The sequence below is a fragment of the Oryctolagus cuniculus genome, chromosome 15 (assembly GCF_051225735.1).
Source record: "Oryctolagus cuniculus isolate XC-2025 breed Fujian yellow rabbit chromosome 15, ASM5122573v1, whole genome shotgun sequence".
Lineage (NCBI taxonomy): Eukaryota > Metazoa > Chordata > Mammalia > Lagomorpha > Leporidae > Oryctolagus > Oryctolagus cuniculus.
The window spans coordinates 55,307,160-55,334,211 of record NC_142881.1 but is presented as its reverse complement, the minus strand read 5'-3'; the positions used below and the strand labels follow the sequence as shown (position 1 = coordinate 55,334,211).

Below are 27,052 nucleotides of genomic sequence, written 5' to 3'. Positions count from 1 at the left end.
TTTAAATAAATCTTTTTAAAAGGTCATGTTCCCTATACTATTCATCCATTTTGGAATTTTGTTAGACTTCAAGTTGCCTAGGTTATAGTATCTAATTGGGCCCTTTCTCAATTATAAATAGCAGTAGGTCTTTAATAATATAAGATTAAATATAATATTTAATCAGAGTTTGAGTAGTGACTACTCCCCCCACCCCCTTTTTTTTACTTTTTGACAGGCAGAGTGGACAGTGAGAGAGAGAGACAGAGAGAAAAGTCTTCCTTTGCCGTTGGTTCACCCTCCAATGGCCTGATCCGAAGGCAGGAGCCAGGTACTTCTCCTGGTCTCCCATGGGGTGCAGGGCCCAAGTACTTGGACCATCCTCCACTGCACTCCCTGGCCACAGCAGAGAGCTGGCCTGGAAGAGGGGCAACCAGGACAGAATCCAGTGCCCCGACCGGGACTAGAACCCGGTGTGCCGGCGCCGCTAGGTGGAGGATTAGCCTAGTGAGCCGCGGCGCCGGCCCGACTACTCCCCTTTTGATCCAGCTTCCTGGTAATGAGCCTAGCAAGACAGCAGATGATGGCCCAAGTACCTGGGTTCCTGCCACTCATGCAGGAAACCTGCATGGAGTTCCTCCTGACTAAAGCTTGACCCAGACCTGGCTGTTGGGAGCATTTAAGGAGTGAGCCACAGAATGGAAGATCTCCCTCTCTGTCACTGTGCCTTTCAAATAAATAAAAGATGTTTATATTATTTGTAATATGAAATTTAAAGCATTCAATGCTATGATTAATAAAATTCATGCTCATATACCTTATTTATTGCTTAAAAGTACGGCAATATAAGAGCACGAGAATAGTAATAAGTAAAATATACAACTTATAATTTGTGTATGCTCTGAAGCCTGTTAATAGGCATTAAAAAAAGCTGAAGGTACGTTTAAATAGATAACTGGGTGGGTTCAGGGTAAAACTGTGGGATCTTTTTCACCTGTTTGGTTTTTCACACTGTGGAGTATAATTCTGTTACTTGGAAAGAAAATAAATTATATTTCTGGAGTCAAAAAGAACCCTCTACCTATCTTCAATGTTTAGATTTTTAAAAATCTCTACCTTATATTTTCTATATTAAAAATATTTTTTCAGGGTCAGCGCTGTGGCGCAGCCCACTAGGATGCATCCTGCAGTGACAGCAATCTTATATGGGCACCGATTTGAGTCCTGGTTGTTCTACTTCCAATTCAGCTGCCTGCTAATGTTCCTGTGAAAGCAATGGAAGATAGCCAAAGTCTCTGGGTCCCTGTACGCATATGGGAGACCGGAAGAAACTCCTGGTTTCAGCATGGCCAACCCCTGGTGGTGGCAGCCATTTGGGGAGTGAACCAGTGAATGCCTTTCTAATAAATAAATAAGTATTTAAAAAATTAAGTAAAAATACAAAATATTTTTTCTTCACAGAAATAATATAAAACTTTTGTCCCCAAATTATTTGTGTTTTATTACCTTTCCCTGAACATACCTTTAAAATCATTTTGTGTTGGGACCAGCTGCCACCCACAGTGGGTTAAGCCTCAACTTGAGATGCCATATTCCATATTGCATAATGGAATGTCAGTTTCAATCCTGGCTTCTCTGCTTATGATCTAGCTTGGGGAAGACCCAAATGGAGTTGCTCGTTCCTCATTTAGGCCTGGATACCAGACGCTGCCATTGGCAATGTTTGGTGAATGAACCAGTCAGTGGAAGATAACTATTTCTCCTTCTTTCCCTCTCTTTTGCTAACTCTACCTATCAAATGAATAAATTAAATTAAAAAGATCCCTGTGTATTTAGTTTTTCTTTTCATAACCTTGCCTATTCTCTCTGAAGACAACAATGTCAATACAACAGTTTAAAAATACATAAATTTGTTATGCTGATTTTTCCTTGATACTTTGACTTTGCAGTTTCTAGATGGGTTTCATTTTCTTTTATTTAAAATCCAAAGTTTAAAGTTTTATTCATCAAGTGGCAAAACAGTTTTCTATCTGTCACCCTATGCTAACAAGTATGAAGACAATACAGTTGTTTTAAACCATTTTAGGATGCAAAAGTCAATCTGTTATGAATTAGGAAATTGAGGTTCTAGTTCCAGGGCTTCAATAAGCAAGGTTTTTGATGATAAAAGGCAATTCTCTGAGTATCTATTTCTTATCTGTAAAGATGAAATTATTGATGTCTAAAGTTTTTTTAAAATTTTTTGGCAAGAATTAGAAGCCATTTTTTTTTAAAGATTCATTTATTTAAATGTCAAAAATGTCAGAACTAGAGGGTTATAGACAGAGACAGGTCACTTCCAGAATGCCTTCTACTGCCATAGGTAGGCTAGGTTGAAGCCAAGATCCTGGAATTCAGTCATCATTTTCCACATGGATGGCAGGAACCCAAGTGCTTAGGCCATTGTATTCTGCCTCTTAAATGCATTAACTGGAAGCACAGAGTAGCAAGGACTTTAACCAGGTACTCTTACAGGTGAAGTGGGATAACCTAAGTGGCAGTTCAACTCATTGCAACTACATTCACTGCTATTTACATTTAAACAGCCTGTTTTTCTTTTATTCCGTTTTCATATGCATTTATTTTGTTTCCCTTCTGATTTGGAAATTAATTCCTTTCTAATCAAAAATTCCCATACTTGGTCAATATTGGGACTTTTTAAGCAGTCCATTGATGATTATGTCTTTATGCTGTAGTATACCAGTTGGTTAATTGGATTCTTGAAATATATTGTGCCGGCGCCGCGGCTCACTAGGCTAATCCTCCGCCTTGCGGCGCCGGCACACCGGGTTCTAGTCCCGGTCGGGGCGCCGGATTCTGTCCCGGTTGCCCCTCTTCCAGGCCAGCTCTCTGCTGTGGCCAGGGAGTGCAGTGGAGGATGGCCCAGGTGCTTGGGCCCTGCACCCCATGGGAGACCAGGAAAAGCACCTGGCTCCTGGCTCCTGCCATCGGATCGGTGCGGTGCGCCGGCCGCAGCGCGCCGGCCGCGGCGGCCATTGGAGGGTGAACCAATGGCAAAAGGAAGACCTTTCTCTCTGTCTCTCTCTCTCACTGTCCACTCTGCCTGTCAAAAAAAAAAAAAAAAAAAAAAAGAAATATATTGTAAAATCTATTATGTTACCTTGACATTTGTATTTTTGTCTTTTTTAAGATATCTTCAGTTATTTTTATATTTATTTGAAAGGCAGACAGAGAGGGAGAGAGAGAGAGAGAGATCTTCCGTCTGCTAGTTTATTCCCCGATGGCCACAATGACCAGGGCTAGACGAGGCTGAAGCCAGGAGTCTGGAACTCCATCTGGGTCTCCCACGTGAGTGGCAGGGGCACTAGTAACCTGGGCCATCCTCTGCTGCTTTTTCAGCAGCTAGATTCAAACTGACACTCTGATCTGGGATGTTGGCATTGCAAACTGCGGCTTAACCCTGTGCCCTGATACTGGCCCTTTTTGTTTTTTGTTTTATAGCTTCCTTGCTTATTTTTGCTTTTTTTTAAAAATAAGAACTTTAAGTTGTTTGTCTATCTCTACAATCTCATACTGTTTTTCAAGGATTTATTAATTTATTTGAAAGGTGGAGCTATAGAGAGGAAGCGAGAAACACACAATAGATATATACTGGTTCACTTTTTTTCTTTAAAAATTTCTTTATTTTTATTTGAAAGTCAGAGTTACACAGAAAGAAGAGAGGCAGAGGTCTTCCATCCAATGGTTCACTCCCCAATTGGCTGCAGCGGCCAGAGCTGCGTCAGTCTGAAGCCAGGAGCTTCTTCTGGGTCTCCCACGCCGGTGCAGGGGCCCAAGGACTTGGGCCATCTTCTGCTTTCCCAGGCCATAGCAGAGAGCTGGATTGGAAGTGAAGCTGCCAGGTCTTGAACTGGCACCCATATGGGATGCTGGCACTGCAGGCGGTGGCATTACCCAGTATGACAAGAGCGCTGGCCCCTGGTTCACTTTTTTAAAGATTTATTTATTTATTTGAAAGACAGAGTTACAGAGAGGCAGAGAGAGAGACTGTCCGTCGGGTTATTCCCCAAATGGCCACAACAGCTGGAGCTGGGCTGATCCAAATCCAGAAGCGTTCTCTGGGTCTCCCACTATAGTACAGAGGCCCAAGTACTTGGGTCATCTGCTGCTGCTTTCCCAGGTCATAGCAGAGAGCTGGATCAGAAGTAGAGCAGCCAGGACTCAGACTGGTGCCCATATGGGATGCTGGCATTGCAGGCGGCAGCTTTACCCACTATGCCACAGCGCCGGCCCCTACACTGGTTCACTCTTTACACGACTGCAGTAACCAGCTGTGGGCCATGCTAAAGCAAGGATCTCCATTCTGGGTTTCCCATGTGGATGGTAGAGGCCCAAGTACTTGAAATATCTTCCATTACTTCCCAAGCACATTATCAGGGAGCTGGATCAGAAGCAGAACAGGCTAGACAGACTCAAAGCAGCACTTCAGTATGGAATGCCAGCTTTACAAGGGGTGGCTTAACTTGCTATGCCAATTTTTTTTATCAAACTTACATTAAACTTATGAAATAACTTAGGGAAAATTACATCTTTATAATAGAGGTTTAATGAAAAAGTACCAAGTGTTCAAAATATTGTATATGGGAAACAAATCATAAAGCATGATTACTTTGTGATAATTACTTCTAGTGGCTATGAAAAGAATCAGAAAAATTTGGCCAAGTTATTTTAGTCACATTATGGCCTATGTGGCAATAGGATATAAGTTTTATACTGTCTGAGTAATAGTGTAAAATACAGGTTAGGGGCCAGCACAGCAGATTAAGTCCACGCTGGCATTCCAGCCAGCATCAGAGCACCAATTTGACTCCCAGCTGCTCTGCTTAAGATCCAGCTCTCTGCTAATGTGCCAAGAAAAGCAAAAGAGGATGGCCCAAGTCCTTGGGCCCATGCCATCCACATAGTAGATCTGGGTGGAGCCTGGCTCCGTCCAGGCTCAACTGTAGCCATTGTAGGCATTTGGGGAGTGAACCAGTAGATGAAAAACCTTTCTCTCTCTCTGCCTTTCAAATAAATAAAATAAATATTAAAAATAATACAGATTCAAAGAAATAGAAGTTTCAGGCCTGAAATGTGTTCAAAGCCAAAAATGGGGGTGGGGGATGTATCTTAATGGAACAACCACACAGCTGTGGAGAAAGAAAAGTAAGTAAAATGGAAGGAAGACTAATCAGGATGATTCTTCAAGACAAGTCAAAGAAATGACAAACTCTTGGAACTCCCTAAGAATTTCTATATACATTAGTAGTAGTCAGGATGTTTTGAAGGAAAGAATCAAAGAAAGTATTCTTATATTCAGCCATAATGTTATTCAAAGTATGGATTGTTTGTGGAGGGTACTTTCACATGGTTTTAGAATTCTCTACAATGGTTTTTGTTAGCACAACTATTTATTATTAAAATTTGAACAGGGCATTGTAGTATAGTAGGTTAAATCATTGACTTGGGACACCTGCATCCCATATCAGAGTGCGTGGTTCCAGTTCTGGCTACTGTGCTTCCAATCCAGTTTCCTGTGGTCTTGGAGGCAGCAGATGATGGTGCAAATACTTTAAGTCCCTATGACCCACAAGGCAGATCAGGAGGGATTTCCAGGCTTCTGGCTTCAACCTGTCTCAAACCTGGCAGTTGTGGGCATTTGGGGAGTATTTGAGGAATGAACCAGCAATTGGAAGATCTGTCTCTCTGTCTGTCTCTCACCTTCCCTGTCACTCTGCCTTTCAATTAACATAAATTTTATGTTTGATTATATGTTTTCATAGATGAATATGGCATATTGGAAAACACTTCCCTGTATCTTCATGGCCTTCATATAAGGCTGTATCAAGTTGCAGTCTGCTAGCTGCTGCTGTTTATCTTCTTTTCCTATTTATATGTCTTAAAAATATTTATAATGCTAGATCATTGAACATAGAAGAGGTATATTTGTTATCTCTTGTAAGTTCATATAATTGGAGAAATCCACTGTGTTGTTCAGCCTCCATATATACAGAGATTAGATGAGAGCTTTTTTTTTTTTCCTTTCATGTCTCAATGTCTAGTTATTTTAATTCTTAGTTGTATATATAAGGGTCTCACATTACTGGAAGGAACAGATTTTCTTTGGATAGTCAGACAGTGTTGCCTTCCTTTTAGCCTCTGTTTACTTTCTCACCTCTGTTGATTTATTCAGCTTGTAACCTAGAAACCAGCTAAAAAGGAAGGAAGTCAGAGATGTGTATATCTGAGTAGTAACTGGAGTAGTTTCCTCTTCCCCTAACCTGGTCTAGCAGCCAGAAAAGGCCTTTTACCCCACCCCACCCCACCCCCACCTCTACCTCCCAATAAAATGAAAAATTAACAGTAACTTTGTGTCTTCCTTCCTTAATCTAGAAGGAAGATAGAAGTTATAAGAACAATTAAAGGTCTAAAGTGCTGCTCTCCTCAAATTGGTACTTTCTGCTGTCTGAAAGATGAATTCTGTAACCCCATATGAGTTACAAGGACAGAAGAGAATTAATGAGATGATATAAAACCAATCAACTTATACTTGATATCAAGGTCTTTATATTGCTACTTTATTATTTTTCTTTGTGTTAGAAATTTAACAGAGAACCAGATCAAAGTCACATTAATGTTGGTCAATCCTATTTTCTTTCCTTTTTATTTAATTTTAATTTTAAAAAATGTACTTGACAGAGAGCTGAAGTCTGCTAAATTACTCCCCGGATACCCACAGTGGCTTGTTGGGGCTAGGGCTGGGTGGCAGCCAGGAGCAGAGAACTCAATCCAGGTCTCCAACATGGGTGGCAGCATGGGTGATGGCTCTGGGAGCCATCCAGAGTCTGCATTCGTAGGAAGCTGGAATCAGAAGTTAGACTCAAACTCTGATGTGGATGTGGGCAAACATTAGCTCTGCTCAAGCCCATTTTAGAGGAGTATTTGTTGTTATCAACCAGTTGTATGTCCGTGTATCCTTCATCTGCATCAATAAATGACTGTAAGGGTGGGCATTTGGCCTAGTGGTTAAGACACTGTATCCCACATCAGAGTGCCTAGGTTTGATTCCCAGCTGTGGCTCCCTATCCTTCCCTTCAAGGAAGACCCTACGAGGTAGCAATTGATAGCTCAAGTAATTGGGTTCCTGCCACGCACTTGAGAGACTTGAATTGTGTTCCTGACTCCTAACTCCAGCTCAGCTCAGCCCCAGTTGTTGTGGGCATTTAGAGAGTGGACTGGAGTTCTTGTCTGTGTGTCTGTCTCTCTCTGGCTCTTAGATTTTTAAAAATTTAACATCTTGGGGCCATTGTTGCGGCCTAGTGGGTAAAGCAGCTACCTGTATATCCTACATCCCTTACGGGTGCCATATCATGCTTCACTTCTGATCCAGCTCCTGCTAACGGCCTGGGAAAAGCAGCCAAGGATAGCCCAAGTTGTTAGCCCCTGCCAACCACATCAGAGATCCTGATGAAGCTCCTGGCTTTGGCCTGGTACAGCCCTCGCTGTTGCAGCTGTCTGAGGAGTGAAGCAGTGGGTATCAGGTCTCTGTTTTTTCCTGTCTCTCTATAACTGACATTCAAATAAATAAATAGATAAATCTTTTGTAAAAATTAAATCTTTTGGCCGGTGCTGCGGCTCACTAGGTTAGTCCTCCACCTGCGGCACCAGTACCCCGGGTTCTAGTCCCGGTCGGGGTGCCGGATTCTGTCCCGGTTGCCCCTCTTCCAGGCCAGCTCTCTGCTGTGGCGCTGGGAAGGCAGTGGAGGATGGCCCAAGTGCTTGGGCCCTGCACCTGCCTGGGAGACCAGGAGGAAGCACCTGGCTCCTGACTTTGGATCGGTACAGTGCGCTGGCCATAGCGGCCATTTGGGGGGTGAACCAACGGAAGGAAGACCTTTCTCTCTGTCTCTCTCTCACTGTCTAACTCTGCCTGTCAAAAAAAAAATATTAAATTTTTTTTAAAAAGTATGATGTATGCCGTCTTTCTCTTTATAATAGTGGGGAGATGTCTTATTTTCATTTAACCATGATGCAATGTGAAATGCTTTTTGAAAAATTAATTTATTTGAGAAGTGGAGAGAGATCCCCTGTCACTGATTTCACTTGGGAAGAAGCACCTGGCTCCTGGCTTCGGATCGGGACAGCTCCGGCCGTTGCAGCCATCTAGGGAGTGAACCAGCGGATGGGAGACCTCTCTCTCTGTCTCTACCTCTCTCTGTAACTCTGCCTTTCAAATAAATAAAATAAATCTTAAAAACTAAAAAAAGAATAGAAATAAATGTTTGGTTTCCCAATATTGATTTTTGATTACTTGGTTTTTTTTTTTGTTTGTTTGTTTGTTTGTTTGTTTTTTGGACAGAGTGGACAGAGAGAGAGAGAGAAAGGTCTGTCTTTAAGTTGGTTCACCCTCCAATGGCCACTGCAGCCAGCATGCTGCAGCCGGCATACCGCGCAGATTCGAAGCCAGGAGCCAGGTGCTTCCTCCTGGTCTCCCAGGCTGGTGCAGGGCCCAAGCACTTGGGTCATCCTCCACTGCACTCCCAGGCCACAGCAGAGAGCTGGACTGGAAAAGGGGCAACCGGGACAGGATCCGGTGCCCTGACCAGGACTAGAACCCGGTAATGCATTCTACTTTACTAGGAATGTGTTTATTGAGATCTCACTAGACATATTTATCTTCATTGTTTGAGTCTGTAGGGACTAATACTTGAGGAGCAAAAGACAGCTAACTTTTTGTGTGTTTATTTATTTCCAACTACTTGAAAGACAGAGACAGACACACATACACCTTTCGTCTCCTGATTCAATCTCTAAATGTCCACAATAGCTGGGGCCAGACCAGTCTAAAGCCAGGAGCAGGGAACTCTGGGTTCTCCTCATGGGTCTCAGGCACCCTAGCGTATGAGCCGTCATCAGTTAGCCTCCCAGGGTACATTAGCAGGAAGCTAGATCCAAAGCAGAGGTGCCAGGACTTGAACCTTTGAAGTGGCACTTCAGTATAAGACGGTGGGCTGCTGGTGTCCCAAGAGGCAGCTTAACCAGCTGTATACCTCAGTGCTGGCTCCCAAATACATCAGTATATAGTCAAACCTGAATCTACGTAAGATTATAAGATACTGTGAAGTAGTAAATTCATTTTATAGTGTATTATAAGTTGTAGAAATGTGGAGACTGGTGCTGTCTGCAGTGCTGGCATCCCATATGAGCACTGGTTCAAGTCCTGGCTGTTCCACTTCTGATCCAGCTCCCCGCTAATGTGCTTGGGAAAGCAGTAGAAGATGGCCCAAGTGTTTGTGTCCCTGCATCTATGCGGGAGGTCTAGATGAAGCTTCTGGCTCCTGGCTTCAACCTGGCCTAACCCTAGTCATTGCAGCCATGACGGAAGATTCCAGCAGATGAAAGATTCTCTCTTTTTCTCACTTTGAATTTCAAATAAGTAAAAAAGTTGAAATTTACTTAAAAGTTGATAGCATAATAGCAAGCTTTGTCAAGAATTTCATAGTTTCTGGTTGTTTGGGCATCAGAATAAGGCTGCCATATTTATCCAATTGTTTTCTTGGTAACATGATGATTTATTTTACTTCGTTTATTTTTTAAGTGAATGTGAATTAATTATAGGATTGATATTTAATATTCATTTGACAGCATTATTAAAAACATTTTGTTCCAAAGTTACATTTTAACACCTTTCATCTTCTGTAAGATACAATGCTGATATTCTACAAAATAAAGCCATTTTACTGACATCCTTAGAACAATCATGGTTCATCTATTTCCATACTTAAAACGGATTTAAAAAACATTCTCATAAGTACAACTCTATCACATATTAAATTGAAAATACCTTTTCAATATTTAACCTGATGTTTTCTGTGAAATGAAAGTGATACATTTGGGGCTGGCACTGTGTAGCTTAGCAGGCAAAGCCGCAGTGTGCATTGCTGGCATCCCATATGGGCGCTGGTTCAAGCTCCTGGCTGCTCCACTTCGATCCAGCTCCCTGCTATAGCCTGGGAAAGCAGTAGAAAATGACCCAAGTACTTGGGCCCCTGCACCTCTGTGGGAGACCTGGAAGATGCTCCTGGCTTTGGATCAGTCCTGCTCCGGCCCCTTTGGCCATTTGGGAAATGAACAGGCGGAAGGAAGAAGACCTCTCTCACTCTGTCTGGCTCTGCCTCTGTAATGTTGTCTTTCAAATAAGTATAAAGTGGTTATTATATATGTGATATAAAATATTGATGTGACCTTTTTAGGTTTATAGAAATTATGATCTCTGCAGGGTACGAAATAATAAAAGACTGTTTATTCTGTTAAATGGGCAAAGGATTTTCTTACCCTTATGGTTATAGTTTCAAGTTTCAGTGCAAAGTACCATATATTTTTTCTCTTTTTCTTCATATAGTTTCTACAACAAAATTGAGAATATGTCAATTAAATTTTAATACACAATCATAATTGAATATATGGCCAGCTTTTCTTTCTTTAAGTCAGAAACTAGCAAATTTTACTGAATGCCCTAACAGTGAAAATTTTTTTAAGATATATTTATTTAGGCTGGCACCGCGGCTCAATAGGCTAATCCTCCGCCTGTGGCACCGGCACACCAGGTTCTAGTCCCGGTCTGGTCGCCAGATTCTGTCCCGGTTTACCCTCTTCCAGGCCAGCTCTCTGCTGTGGCCTGAGAGTGCAGTGGAGGATGGCCCAAGTGCTTGGGCCCTGCACCTGCCTGGGAGACCAGGAGAAGCACCTTGCTCCTGCCATCGGATAAGTGCGCGCCGGCCGTGGCGGCTATTGGAGGGTGAACCAACAGCTAAAGGAAGACTTTTCTCTCTGTCTCTCTCTCTCTCTCTCTCTCTCACTGTCCACTCTGCCTGTCAAAGAAACTCGATTGAAACCACCACCACCAGGACAAAAAATAAATAAATAAGATATATTTATTTATTTGAAAGGCAAAGTTACAAAGAGGCAGAGAGAGAGGTCTTCTGTCTGCTGTTTCACTCCCCAGATGGCTGCAAGGGCTAGAGCTGGGCCATTCCAAAGCCAGGAGCCAGGAGCTTCTTCCTGGTCTCCCATGTGGGTGTGGGGGCCCAAGGACTTAGGCCATCTGCTGCTGCTTTCCCAGGGCAGAGCAGAGAGCTGGATCGGAAGTGGAGCAGCTGAGCTGAGACTTGAACCAGTACCAATATGGATGCTGGCAATGTAGGCGTCTTTACCTGCTACACCACAGTGCAGGCCCCACCTATGTAACTTTAAATTTTTCAGTATTGACATTAAAATTTTTAAATATGATAGATTAATTTTACTCTTATTTAGCCTAAAATATAAAATATTTCAGTATATAACCAATATAAAATTGTTTATGAAATATCTTATGTTCTTTGCCATAGTATGTTATACATATAGCACACATCTAAATTGAAATTAACCATATTTCAGGTGTTTGATCGCCACATGTTATTACTGTATTTGATGACATAACTCTAGAGATAGAAATTAAGAGAATACATTATATAACTGATAAAATATTTTGTTCTATTGGTCTTTCTCTGAGAACTATTTGGATTTTTTTCTTTATAAACAATGAAAATTGTTTTAATAGTATTTTAAAATTGTAAAATAAATATTACATTTGTTTTGAATAAAATGCCTGAGATTGTTGGTTGTTATTTAATTTCAGTTAGCCTGTTAAAAATTAGTTTGAAATAATTCTTTCTGAGAATTTTTATATTTTTAAGACAATTATTAAACTTAAGCTCTTGAACACATACTGAAAGTGGTTTTTGGTGGTTTAAAGTTATGCTTTATTTTTGCCAATTTCAGAGCTATTTACATATTATTTGTTTTCTGCACTTTCTCACCTTAGTAAATCTGGAAGCAAAAAACTTCATGTTTGCCTTTCCTCTTTGAAGGAGACAGTAAACTTGAGATTTCAGTCTCGCCACTAGTCTGCCTTTGTCTGTTGTTAAAATTATGAGCCAGTCTCTATGGCCGCAGCCAAATGAGTAATCACCAGTAATGTGACTCGTGCTGGAAGTGACTCCATCAGCACCTGTGACGGGGGATTAGTTACAGTTTACAGAGCACCGCCTCTTCCCTTCTCTCTGTGTGCCCTAAGCCAAGTACTCGTTCTCATTTGGGTGTCTGCGCTGCTGGAAGCTACTGCAGTGTGTTTCCACGCAGAGTACAGTGGGAAAGGCTTTCTCTAACTGATGGATGGCTGTTCTCTTTATTTGGAGTATCTTACTGGTTATGTAAGCGACCTCGGGAGAAATTATCCTGACCCAGATCGGAGGATGCAGTAGTGCTTCAGCTGCAGGATTTCTTAGTCGTTAACACCACAGTGCTGATGACAAAGAGCGAGTTGTAATCCTCATCACTGCCAGGGCTGAGCCAGAGCAGACAGAAAATCGTCATTTGCTCGTCGGAGACTTGTTAGGTTACAGCTCCTGCTTCGTTCTGTGGTCTTGGCTTTTCTTCTTATACAATGACGCCGCTGCAAGTGAGCTCAGAAATGCCTGCTTTGAGAGCCATTTGCCTGTGATTTTTGAAGACTAAAGAAGTATTACGCCAGATTAAAAATACTGCTCAAGAACGAAATATAAACGCCAGCTATACTTAGTGACCTTTAAAGCCTTGTGGATTTCTTAGATACTTTAAAATTTCAAGAACAAAGTACGGTTTGTATTTTTTCTGCTTCCTTTTTCTTTTGTCTTAATTTACATTTGGTTTTGCTTCTCAGCCTTAGGAATTAAGGTCACTGCCTTTTATAGTCCTAGCCTCGCTGTTCTAAGTTTTAAGAATTTTTAACTATTTTGTTTAGAAAGAGGTTTACTGTGTTTGTAGTAATTTAATAATATTGGAGAAGGTTAGTTTAAAAGCTAGAGTTTAATTCATTAAAGTATTATGGCAGAAGTGTTTCAAATTAGACTAATGTTTCAAGGGAAGTGGGGATATTTGTTTTGTGGTTTTTTTTTTTTTTTTTTCCTTGTGGTTTGTTCCCCACCCCCAACTTGTTTTCTAACAGTATGATGTTTTTCAATAGACCTGCTTGGGTGGGAATTTGGACTTTGTTCTTTCAAGTCACTCCAGCTTTTTTTTTTTTTTTAAAAGCTAAACCTTGACTTATAAAATGTTGGTTAGATTGTTTTCTGCTTGGCTATTTACCTTTGGTGAGTTTCATATCAGTATTTTGTATTTTATAAGCCTGATTTTTTTTTAAAAAAAGAGAATTGTTCAGTGTTAACCGGAGATTATTAGAAACTCAGACTGCAGACATAAACTCCGTGAATTTCCTGTGAAATGTTAAATGGTAAGCTTAAACATGGTTTGTTTGAGCAGCTGAGTTGTGTTTGAGAGCTGTAGCTGATTTATTTTCAAAATGTTTTTCGGGGAGGCCTCATCTGTTCGCTTCTTCCTCATGTAAATGGAATGTGGTGCAGCATGGAGCCCCAAACAGGATACAGTTGTTCTAAGCATTCTTCCTATAGTGTGGTAGGCCCTACCCGAAATGCAGCCTCTCAACTCTATTTTGGCTTTAGACTATTTTTAAAGTATGGTTAACAATGACAAATGACCGTAAAAAACCTGATAATCTGTTAATAAAATTGAAAAAGTGTTTTTGTTTCAACTAAATATTTAGTTTTAAGTTAGTAATTTTCATTTGGATTTTCAAAGGTTTTTTTCAGTATTTGAATAAGTCTTTTGTGGATTAAGGCCATATTCTGTGACTTTCATCAGATGGTAGCTCATTGCTTCCCCTTAGGCTGTGGAAGTTCTTCTAGAATGAGATATATCTTTAGAGTCCTGTATTGCTTAGTTATGCATGAGTTCCAGTTTCTTTACATTCCTGTGTACCTAGACACTGAAATATTTACTTCAGATTTATCATAAATGCTGTAGAATCCAATGTTTTTACTTAAATACATGTTTTTATTTTTAAGCTAATATGACATAGATTATGTACAAAAATTAACGATTACATTGTTGCTTTACCATTTAAAGATCAGAGTGTATTTTAACTACATCAATTCAGATGTTTTTAATTTTTCCATAAAGTAGGGTCAGTCAAAATTCTCAGTTGCTTAGTTAATATATACTGAGTGTTTCTTTTAAACCAGTACTATAAAAGTCTATAATCGGCCCCTGATTGCAACATACTTGTATTTTAAATATAATTTTACACTTCAGCATTTGCAAATTGTGGCCTTTTTATTATTTGAAAAACAAGATACTCTTCCATTTGTAGATGATTAAAAGTACTTGTGTCAAAAGTAGATCTTTGTTCTCTAAGAGCACTCAAATTTGATCATTCTAAGGTAGTCATTTTACATTTCTGATAGCCAAACTTCATTGGCTTTCAGTTTAGATATCTCGAAACTTCAAATGCTTTTATTTTTACCTAGAAGCTAAGCCTTTTCTCCCTAATTAACTCAGTAATTTAAATTACAAGTTGTTGAATTTTACCCCTAAAACTCTGACCTACTTTGAAAAACAGCTCTGAGAGGTTCTTTTCAGCAGAATCTTTTTCATATTATAAAATGACTAGGTCTCATAGGAAATGCAAACCACCTGTATTATTTGCCTAAGAAAGAGGCACTCAAGACATGAGACCTTCACTTCTGTTTCAAATCCTTCGTAATTGAATTGTTTCTTCAGCCTCTTAGATGATACCTTTTGTGGACCTTTTTGTTAACCTTCACCATTTGACCTAGTGTGGTGCTGTGTGAAAAGAAATAGAGCATTTAATGATGTTCAGAGATTAAAAATACTCTTGAAGTGTTTTCTAGTTTATTACAAAATACACTGAGATATAATAAGAAAAAATTTTTATTCTAGATATCAGATGAATTTTTTCATTTTATATATTTCATGTCAGTTGATCACATAGTAAGGGACATTTTAAAAATCTATATAAATACTGTTGGGTTTCTTATAAACATTGTCACTTGTTAAAGAAAATAATGGGATTTTATGCAATGATAATTTTAGGAATTTAGTTTTGGAAAATATTAGATGATAACAGTAGTAGTAAGATAGCTAAGTAATGTATATTGAAAATGTGATTTCCAATCCAAATAAAATACTTTTTATAAATGCTTGGTGCTTAAAAGGTTAGCCTAAGACATGGGAAGGATGATGTTACTGTGATTAGATTTTCTAAGCATAAATCTTGAAAATAAGTGGGTATCTGGGAGAATATTTATAATAACGTGATTAAGGAAAGAAGATATTTTATAAATTCATTGTGTAGATAGTTTAGGATTAAGGCACTTTAAAATTATTCTCCTGTGTTCTCAGCTTTTAAAAACATTCTGGCCGACTGCAGTGAATCCACTTGAAAAATCCTTTTAGAAATTTACATACAGAAATTAACTCTTTAAGAGCCACTCCAAATTAAAGATCTTGAAGTAGTTCCCTGGAGTATGTTTATTGTGATTAATAAAGTGTTGCATTTCTTGAAAACATAGAAGGAGATCACCGTGGCTTTGGAATTCTTGGGAATTTTAAATATCTGTGTCAAAAGCTTTGTTTTATATCCAGTGATCACGCAAATGGTTGTAGTGAGAAAGATTCTTCTTGTGATACAGGTAATTGAGAAGCTGAGTTGGTTATTAAGTACATATTCTAAACTTTGTGTTACTATACAACCAGTAGATGGTGAGATTTTGTTTTCATTTTCAAGTTTCTAGAACAGTATCGTGCATATAAGACATTTGGTTTTTATTCAGGCTTCACCTACCTTGAAAATTAATTGTAACTGTCATGAAGAAAAATACATTCGTTTTCTTCCTGTTCTTACCTGGCACAGCTCTCAATTCCCACCTCAAGATACATACAGTAAAATCCTCTATGTAAAAGAGGAGTCTCCTTTAAAATAATCAAATGATGGTGATTCACTTTTTGTTTCAAAGTAGTAGAGATTTGGAGAAATTTTACTGCAGTGTATGTTTTGTGAAGTACTTCTTACTGACTTCCTTTTATTCCCTCCGTGCTGCTCTCAGCACTGAAGTGACAGGATTTTCGGTTGTGCTCTGGCTGTGAGCAGGGGTGGGAAGTACAAGGGGTGGAGTTAAAGACCATATGCTTCCTGATCATTAAAAATCCTTCTTAATGTGAATGAGCTAGTAAAATATGAATTGAAATAATAACTATTCTCTTTCATAAAAGCCTAATTCTAGCCATAAAAAAGGAGGTTAAATAAGGTCTCCTACTTTTTCAGATGCAGTTTCTCTATCTTAAGCAGAAGTTTTTTAATACCTAAGTATATTTGATTATATCCCCTTTTTAAACATAAACTAGAAGCTTAATGTGTTGGAAAAATTTCATATCCCATCTAGCTCTACTTTATTCCTTTTTATTAAATATATAATACTCTATTATGAATAAGAACATTATTTAGATTATAATATGAAAAGTAATATTAATTGGTATCCAAAGCCATTGTGTTAATGTCACATTGATATATTGATTTATACCAACTCAGTTTGAGGATATAACCGCCAAAAAATAACCATTAGAAATTTGTTGTTTTGTTTTCACTCTTGACAGACTTTCAAACCCCTGGTTGAAAAAAGTATACCCAGTTCAATCACTGCAGTAGAATTCCTTGTAGATAAACAACTGGATTTTTTAACTAAAGATAGTGCCTTTCAACCTTACCAGGTAAGCAATTTTATATTACTTTTAAAAGTTAACTATCCATTAAACTTAATTGATATTGAGATATTGATTCTTTTCAAATATTGTTTCAGCTAACATCTAGGAACCCAGTGTGTTTAATTAATTTTGGACATAGGAAAAATGATTGATTATTCAATCAACAGATATATACTGAGAAGTTACTATGAGCCAGGCAGTATTTTGTCACTGGAAATACAGAAATGAAAAAAACAAAATCCTTGACATTCTAACTAATATTGTTAGGAAATAACTGGGTAGCTGTTAGTAGAAATTATCTTTGCCGCCACTGCTAAAGGTTAGGAATTGAGTCAGTTAATGTAATCAGATAAAAGTTAGTGTTTGCCTTATGCACACATATCAGTTTAGCATAACAGTTTGTTTTTAAGGGAATTATTTTAGGTTGTCAGTAATTGTATAATTAAATAAAAATAAAAATGTATTGGAAACTATTTTCATCAACATTAAGCTAAATGTGCTCTTTATGTAATGAAGTTTGTCTTATATATTTGGACTGTCCACTGAAATAAATTAATATTTTGTAAGCTCTTTTGGGTTAAATATGTGAAATTATGAAGTAACTACTTTGAAAGAAAGGATAAGTGAAGTACTTTAATTTTTTTTCTAACAAGTTAATTTTCTTTGTGTTTTTGGACTCCAGGTTGAGTTCATAGGTTTATTTTTCTTAAATGTTTAAAACAATATAATTACATTTAAGAGAAAGATGAGTGAATGGTTTAGTTTTGTTCTGATAGTATACAAACTTCATTTTTGACTAGTTAAGTGTTTTCTAAAAAATGAAATGTAGAGCTGTTGTTTCCATATGGAAGGAGCAAGGGCTTCAGTTAGTTACCAGTGGTTTTTTGTGCATGAAGTTATTGATACTTAGGGAATTACAGTAGTTCTTTTAGGTCTTCCAGAATAGGATGCTAGTTCCTTTAGGATAAATATTATTTTAAAAGTCTCCATAGATATATGTGCTTTTGTCATTCTGAATTATCTTTCCTTTGTCTTTAAGTGGCCTAGTTTTTTGTATCGTTGAGCTTTTGTTTTTTGTATATTTATAGTTAAAAATTCATAGTAAATTCCAGTTTAATAGCAAAAGTTTTAGAACTTTTCCCCTGGGTTTAATTTTGTTTTTCATTGCAAATGTCATTTAGCTTTCTATAGGTCTTGGTAAGGTGAATCCAGGTGAAACCAAAGGAGCTATCCAATTATTAATGTTTCAATTCTGTATTTGTGTTGTTAGCCCTTTGGAAGTTTCAGATTGAATTTCATTTAGAGAAGTGAAATCATTAAGTAGAAATTAGTTTTAAAAATAAACTCTGGCCAGGTGGCCTAAAACTCTATAACATGTTTATTAAAATTGATAATGATTGAAAGAATGTACTAACACAGGTTCCCCCTTCCCCAACACTTTTAAACTGTTTTAGGGCCTGATATTTCTTAACAAATAAAGACACAGGATGAGTTGTGTGATTGTCTTTGCTAATTAGTTATTTACACTGCTCTGTTAGTATATGTGGAAGTTGACCTCTGGCCTAGAAGGATACTTTTTCTTCCAGAGGAGAAGTGATTCACGTGACATTCTAACCCTTTGTGTTTCCCAAAAAAGGTGAATTCTCAGTTCTAAAAAAATTCAGAAGGAAGGAAATCTTATAGGAGCACTTGTTTTAAGATCTAGCATATTTGTATCTTAGAATTTATTGTAAGTTTTAAAAGTAATTGATGGATTACCATAGTTTTTCCATATACATTTTTTTACAATATTTCTTTATTTTCACTTTATTTGAAAAGCAAAGAGACAGAGACACACAGATTTTCCATCTGTTGTTTTACTTCCAAAATCCACACAACAGCTGGAGTTGGGCTAGGCCAAAGCCAGGAGCCCTGAACTCAATCCAGGTTTCCCATGTGTATGCCAAGGATGCAAGTACTTGAGCCATCATTCACTGCCTCCCAGGGTATGCATTAGCAAGAAGCTAGAATCAGAAGTGGAGCCCAGACTGGTACCCAGGCCCTCCAGATAAGAGTTGTAACTATCCCAAGCAGTGTTTTAACTGCTGCACCAAATGCCTGCTCCCTGCAGTTAAATATGTGTGTATCTGTGTATTTTTTAAACAGGATAGAAGTATGAGGGTACTTCACAAAGTTAATGGAAAATATGTAACTATACATGGTAGCAAGTATTTAGCGTAGCAGTTAAAAACATGGGTTCCAGTGCCACAGGTTTTGACCTCTCTGCAGGCATTTGGGGAATGAACCAGTGAATGAGAGCTTATCTTCCAGTTCTCTTATAAATTTAAAAAAAATTTAAAACTTATGCTTGGATTTCAAAAATTTTTGTAACAAAATGTACATATCTTTGATTCCATTTTTCCATTAACTTAAAAAAATTCTTTTCGGAAAAGCAAAGACATAATGCTAGCGCTGTGGTGTAGAAGTTAAAGCCACCACCTGAAATGCCAAGATTGTATATAGGCCACGATTTGAGTCCTGGCTGCCCCACTTTCAAATCCATCTGGGTCTCCCTGCTAATGTGCCTGGGAAAGCAGTGGAAGAGGTTCCAAGTGCTTGGTCCCCTGAACCCATGTGGGTAACCCGGGAGAAGCTTCTGGCTCCTGGCTTTGGATTGGTCCAGCTCCCACTATTGCAGCCATTTGGGGAGTTGAACCAGCAGTTGGACGATCTCCCCCCCGCCCCCCTTCTCTATCTCTGCCTTTCAAATAAATAAGTAAATCTTTAAAAAATGAAAGCAAGGAGGCAGAGATGGTTAGACAAGATCTTCCTCTACTGGTACACTCTGCAAATGCCTACAAAAGCCTGGACTGGGCCAGGTAAAAGCCAGAAGCCTAGAACTCAATGTGAATCTTTCCCTTTGGTGGAAGTGACTCAAGTACTTCAGATCTGGTGATTCCCAGGTGCATTGCAGGAAGCCTGGTCAGAAGTTGCATAGCCAGCGCTGGAAGCCAGCATTCCAAGATGGGATGCTGGTGTCCCAAGAGGTGCTTTAATTACTGTGCTAAGTGCCTACCCCTCTGTGAACTTTTTGAAGTACTCTCATAAAATTATTTTTTCCAATGTATAAATTATAGGCACTTATCTTAATATTTTGAGTGACTACTCTAGAAATCTAAGATGGCTCAGTTTAGTTTTTCTAGTTTATTTAAATCAACTTGTGCAATCATAGACACATTCTAGAAAAAGGAGAGAACTTCAGAGCACATATGATTAAAATAGCTTACTCCCAAAATGCTTTTCTCTAACCAAGCAATACATGTTACTACATAGATTTTGTAAATCTCTTAGGTTTTGACCTATATCAACCTTCCGGTAGCCCTGTGTAAATCAAAAGGATTTTGAGTGCACTTGAATAGGCTTTCTAATTGGTCTCCCTGTTTTTTTTCTCACTAATGTAAATATCATAAGGTGGTTTATTTTGAATGTATGTACCACTTTTTTTTTAAACTTCCTGTGTAGGAGGAAGATAATTTTTTTTTTAAGATTTATTTTTATTTATTTATTTTGAAAGAGTGACAGGGGGAGAGAGAGAAACTTCATCCACTGGTTCACTCTCCAAATGGCTTCATTGGCCAGGTTTGGGCCAGGTTGAAGACAGGAGCCTGGAACTCCTATGCAAGTGGTAGGGGCTGAAGTATTTAGGCCATCATTTGCTGGCACACTAGCAGAGAGCTGGGTGGGAAGTGGAGTAGCCAGGACTAGAACTTTTGCCCTGACAGGATGCTTTGTAGAGGGTGGCTTAAACAGCCATGCCACAGTGCCAGTCCCAGAATCTTTTCTTTTTAATGTTTATTTTCATCAACTTAAGGCAGAAAGAGACTGAAAGAAAGAGACAAAGAGTTCATTCATCTGCTAGTTCACTCCCCCAAATCCTGCAATAGCCAGGTATACGGGCCAGGCCAAACAAAGCCAGGAGCCCAAAACTCCATCTGTGTTTCCCATGTGAGTACCTGGGGCCAAGGACTTAAGCCATCATCTGCTGCTTCCCATGGTGCATCAGCAAGTTGGAACCCAAGTGGAGTACCAGAACTTGAACTAGCACTCTGAAGTGGAATGCAGGCATCCCAAGCAATGATTTAACTCCCTAGGCCACAGTGACAAACCCACCAGTCCACAAGGCCTGCCTAAAATCTCTTATTGAAATGGGCTTTGTGTATATACTTTTTAATCTAAAATGGTGACTACATATAAGTTTTTTTTCAGAGTTCTCACAAATGATGCTCTGAATCTAATTAAATGAGAATTTTCATCTCTCACCTTATCCTTGGGTTCTTAATATTTTATTCTGTAGCAATATGTTCCCTTTAGTTTCCTTTATAGTTGCACAGTCCTATTTTTAATTAAATCAGAATGATAATACACACACACACACACACACACACACAAGTACTGTAGGGTAATGGCTAGGAAAATAATGTGAGCATGACTCAGTTTCAATATAGGCTTCTCACTAGGATATTCATTTGGATTCTACTCTTACCTCTCTGAATGTGTGAAGTTAGTCTATTTGATTGGATTTTTAGGTGGCATATACTTGAGTATTCCAGGGTACAACTATTATAATTCAGTATTTTAGAAAGAAGGTTCATTGAGGAAAGGAATTGAACCAACAGGTTACAGACAGCATAATGACTACGTACTAACTGGGTCACTGAAGGAACATGGAATTGTATTGTTAAGCGATTTTACCTTCCTTGTGCAGGCAAATAAGTTTCTACTTCCTTCTTTCAGGTTTCCTGATCATACCTGGCCACAGTTAACTTTCTTTGAAGTAGAGGGGGAAGGGAAAAGGGACAGGAAGTAGGAGGGAACTCTGCAGATTCTGTTAAGTCTTCAGTGGGTTGGAAAGAAGGAGAAAAAAACAAATTATTGCTTTTTAAAGATGCTTTGTATAGTATGTTACTCTCTGTGGTATTGTTGCTTTGGAATACAATTACAGAAGTTCCAAAAGAGTTCAATTAAATCACATTCACATAAAAACTTTGCTAATTAAATGAAACACTCAACTTATAGCATGATTTCGAAATCATCTTACCCTGAGTTTTGGCCTTTGGCCATGATCACACCTGCAGTTTTCAGGTTGGTTGCTTCATAGAAGATATATAAGAGATTATTTCTTACTTGAAAGTTGTAGATGACTCATATCAATTAATCTGGCATAGTCTGGCTTGTTGATCCAGTATTTTCTAGGGGTCACATCCTTGCTTTTAAAGGTAATAAATAACACAGAAGGTGGTAGCTAAAACCATTAGAGATTTGATACAGAATGTACATGACCAAAATTATACTGTTTTTTTCTCATTGTATATTAAAACCATTGTAATGAAGTGTTTTCTCAAGAATAAAGTAGAATCATAAATCCTAGGCCTGAAAGAATGATCCTAATTGAATTCCTGTATCATAATGTGCTGATAGGTTTAGAGATAAAACTACTAATACTTGTTTGTTTTTTTACTTTTAATTTGAATTTATTTTATGCTGAATATATCTCTGAGCCAGAAGTTTTTGTTTTTTCAGTTCATTCTGGGATATCTTTAATTCTACAGTTTCTATCATTGTAGAATACATAGAACATTGGAGACATTGAATTATTTTATTCCGTACTAGATGGAATACTGAATTGTTGTGAATTGGTGGTTGAAGAAAAAGTCAATAAGTGGAATAAACCTGAGTATTCCTTTAGAACCAGGAGTGCTTAAAAACTTGGACAGAGAAGAATCTGCATTATCTAGTAAATCAGTGTCTGGACTGTGCCTGATTTGTATTTCTTGGATTTCTGTAGTATTTCAGTGATTAAGTTGTTAGGCCAGTTATAAGTCCATTTTAATTCTTAGTTTTTCATCATTGATCCTACAAATTGGTTGGCTGTGGTTTCAGAATATCCCTAAGGTAGTGGTTGCTCAACACATCTGGTTTACTAAAAATAGAGCAAACACTTAGCTTAGGTAAGTTAGCAGTATTTTAGGGAGTGAAGTATAGTAGACACACATACACACATTTTTTCTTTTGTTTTGAGCTATTGGCCTATGAAGTTTGGAATTGCATTGTAACCAGGATGAAATAAAGTAAGGTGACATTTGGCTACTGTTCAGCCAAAGTGAACATTTAACTGCTTATGTGGTTGTTGCTAGGAGTATGTTATACTTTGTTGAATAAAATATTTGTTATAAATGATGCAGTGATAGAGATTTTGCTTATAAGCAGATCTATTCTTCAGAATGCTATAGTGATAGTGCTAATAGTTCAGGAAAGTAAACAGAACTTCATGGACTGTTCCTTTACAGAGTGGGAGAAAGGATTTCTTTTTAAGATTTTTCTTTACCTTCATTTCGGTTCATTGTGTGTGTGTATTTTCATTGACTATGAAATGACATATATGAAATATACCACTTTGGAATATTTTTAAACTAACGTTTGTATGTGGGAATGGGAATTTGACTTGATACAGTGTTTATTAATAAACTTGTACAGATACTTCTGTCCCAAATTTCCTATCAGTTTTTGTGCTATCCTGTTACTCCATCATCATTAGTTTTCCTAATTAACTGCCCAGCAAAATAGATTCTTTTTAAATATTTCTTTTTTTTATGCAGCTGTGACTGAACTTGATGTTGAAAGATGTGTTTTATGGGAATTCATAGGAAGCACTGTAGGTACATTTCTTAATACAGTATGGGAATTTATTATTCTCCTTTCCTGTCCTCGTTCCACCCAAGGAATGAGAGTGTCTACTCTGGTTGAGGTGGGAGAACAGACCAGAGCAGAGGAGAAGGTGCTAGAGTTCTTAGTGTTCTTTTGGCTTTTGACTCAATTCTTCTCCAGAAAGAAGTCTTTAAATGGAAATTTAATGCTTAGACTCTACTTCTGTTTTATGAAACCTTAAAATTTGAAATATTTAGCTTAGGAAATTTCCAGATTGACTTCACTCATTTAAGTTGTTTAGATGTTGTGGTTTCCCTAATCATAGCACACTGCTAATTGCTTTATGGTTTTAAAGGTTGATAAAAGCCTTTATTTTATTTCTAAGGAGTTTTTTTTTTAATATTTATTTATTTATTTGAAAGAGTTACACAGAGAGAGGAGAGGCAGAGAGAAGGAGAGAGGTCTTCCATCCACTGGTTCACTCCCCAGATGGCCGCAAAGGCCATCCAAAAGGCTGATCCAAAGCCAGGAGCCAGAAGCTTCTTCGGACCTCCCACATGGGTGCAGGGGCCCAAGCATTTGGGCCGTCTTGCACTGCTTTCCCAGGCCATAGCAGAGAGCTGGATCAAAAGTGGAACAGCCGGGACTAGAACCAGTGCCCATACAGGATGCCGGTGCTTCAGGCCAGGGTGTTAACCTGCTGCGCCACAGCGCCATCCCCTCTAAGGAGTTTATTATAACCTATGATAGGAGTAATATTTTTTAAAAAGCTGCTTTGAAATAGACTTGATTAAAGAGCCAAAAACGCATACTAAAGACTTCAGGAGTACAAAGATAGAAGTCACTAGAGACTGAAATGGGTAAAGAAGTTTCTGAAGGAAGTAAAACTTGAATGAGGTTCTCTTGAACAGAGATGGAAGTCCATGATGGGAGGGCTGTCCAGACACCTGGCAGAAGGGACAACATAGCCAAAGAAGAGATAATAGATCCAGGGAATAGTAGAGATCAGCCTGCTTTTGAATAAAAAGAATAAAAACAGAACAGACTACATTAGAATAGATGTCATAATAGAGACATATGATAGGGTCAGATGAAGGAGAGAAGGGATTGCTAACCATTGGAAGACAGCAAAAGGATAACAAACATCTGTGTAACATTATTTTAAGTATTGGAAGGAGCTGATTGATTCTTGGGAATCTTTCATCTTAAAAATTCAGTCTAGCACGAGTTTTGATATTAATTCAAATAAACATGGTTTCAAATCCTGCCTTTGCCATTTGCTGACTATATGTGACATTTGAAAAGTCTAAACCATTTTTAATTGATTTTTTTTTGTTTTTGACAGATTTGATATAGTTCATAGATACGATTCTAAGACTGTAATGATATTCTCTCCCTCCCTCTCTCCTTCCCTCTTTCCCACCCTCCCTCCCTTTCCCTTTGAGCCAATCAATTGTTTCTTCATCAGTAAAGATACCATCTACCTCAAAGTTTTGGAAGGTTAAATGAAATGACATTAAGGAGCTTATTATGATACAGAAACCGTTCAGATTAGCAAGACATGTATGATAAATCTTTTTAGTGGATATTTGAAATTTTGTACCATTCAAATACTTATTGGACCTTTTTATTGCCACTACCTGCCTCTGTTACTTGTAACAATTTGTGAGATTTGTCTTTTCTGGAACTATCTTTGTGTACCTGGCCATATAACCCATATCATATGTATCATATGTTTTTGTAATGCTACTTTCCTATTTTTTAATGAAATATATGGGTAAGATTGCACAGTGACTTCTTGAACTATAATTCTATTAGAAAAGATGACTACAAAATCCTATAGTCATATCATTACCCTTCTCAATATATACGCCTATCTTTTTTCCTAAGGGAAAGTCATAAACTCTACTTGTTGCCAATAGTTATTTTTATCTCAAAAAGTATAAGTGAGTTTTGTTATAGTTTGGCTCTGAAGAGAGTCTTTGTGGATGTAATCCTGTGGACTAGAAGTCCTCTAAGCATTGAACAAAAGGTGTCAGACTAAATAACTGTGGAAGTTCTTTCCCAGCTCTTATACCCTAATTCTGTGAAGTTGCTCAAGGGACAAGTCCAGCCATTTCTTACCAACATTAACCTGTAAGCCCCAAATATTTTAGTCTCTGGGATAAAAGACATTTGACTTAAATTAGATTTACTCAAAAAAAGGGTTTTCAAGTTAGTGCCAGAAGCAAATCAGAAGTTTTGCAAAATTTAAACACCAGGATTATTTGGATTAATATGCTTTAGAGATTGGTGTTCTCTGTTTTTCTGTATCTATTTCCGAGTTATATTTTGGTAGGAGTTGAACATATTCCCAGTCACTCCTTGAGTTTTCGTGTGGATCTCCCTTTTCCATTTCACTTTGCCTTCATTTTAGTATTTGATTGAAATTTAGAGGTGCTTTGTTTATGTAAAATAAATGAAATGGGAACAATGAGATTGTAGCATGTATACTGTGCCAAGAGTATAAAAAATACAGGATTGCAGCCATATCTGTGATCCCACTACCGGTAGATTATTGGCTTGGTAGGATTAGCATCTGTGGGCAGGCATGGCCTGGGGGTGGTCTAGGAGATGAGGCCAGAGCAGGAAGCAGCTATTGTGTAGTACTTGGCTTTATTCCATTTCTAGTCAAAAGTGACAGCTTGCAATAGTAGAGCCAAGCTGAAGCCTGGATAGTAAGATGGACAATGAGAAAAGGGGAACCAGTCACTAAAACAGTGTCATTGTACTTCCTTATTTAATTTTTTTTAATTTAAAGTTGGTATGTTTTAGGTTTTAGTTAGTTTGCTCTATATTCAACTTAAGTGTTCCTTCTATCACCACCTATCTGGTTTTATATAACTGTAATTTCAAAAACAGTTATGAAACATGCCTATCGGTGTCTTATAAATCAACAGTGTAATTTATTCAGGTGCATTCATATCTGCTGCCATTTTAAAAAAAAAAAGAGTTTTTCATTTGTGTGTGTGTGTGTGTGTGTGTTTAATGGTTGCAAAACTTGCTGTGTTGAAAATGTAACCATGAAGTGCGGGAACATGTTATTTTGACTGAAATTTGGCCCAAGTATGAGCTGTTCTGCAATACTCACATTAAAAACATTTTTAAATCACTGCAATAGTTATTTCCTGGTCTCAAATCTGCTATCATCATATGCTGGAAAATCTGCTGGTCTCTTTTTAATTTTTTGTGACTGCTGTTAAGAATTTAGAGTATGTGAAATTATGCTTGTAGACAACAGATTCCAAAAATTCTAAGCCATCACTTGTTAACCATTGGAAAAGATTGTTTAGTTTCCTTTTGCCAGTCAAAACAGGATGATTTGTTCCTTTTTCTCGCTTGTGATGTCTTATTAAAGCATGACCATATTATTTAAAATCTCAAAGGTAAAATTTTGTTGTGTAATTTTTAAGAAAAATTTGACAATTCCTTAAATATTTCCACATGTTTTATTTTAATTATTCTTATGTTAACCTCATAAGAAAAAGTTTTATTATCTTAATTTATTTAATCCATACCGCTTTGGAAGAAATCTTCCAGATGAGAAGGTAACAGTTGTTTAGTTTAATCTAGTTTACTCAAGCTAGATTGAGTTTTTAAAGGGGGGTAGGTATTGTGAAGGTACAGTATGTAATATCATGTTAGAGACATAGCA

The 27,052-nt window shown here is 37.9% G+C and overlaps 1 protein-coding gene across 21 annotated transcripts in view; it reads left to right on the top strand.

Moving 5' to 3' along the window:
- The window catches only part of JMJD1C (jumonji domain containing 1C), a 340,730-nt gene that overhangs the window by 240,885 nt on the left and 72,793 nt on the right, over nt 1-27,052 (top strand). For 16 of the 21 annotated variants that reach the window (XM_051823261.3, XM_051823260.3, XM_070057718.2 and 13 more), the window contains one exon: nt 16,567-16,680. In XM_051823261.3, coding sequence (XP_051679221.1) covers nt 16,567-16,680 — 114 coding nt within the window. Of the gene's footprint in view, nt 1-11,277; nt 12,696-16,566; nt 16,681-27,052 lie in introns of those variants that run through there. The other 5 variants (XM_017348753.4, XM_051823269.3, XM_070057720.2 and 2 more) reach the window with 2 other exon arrangements.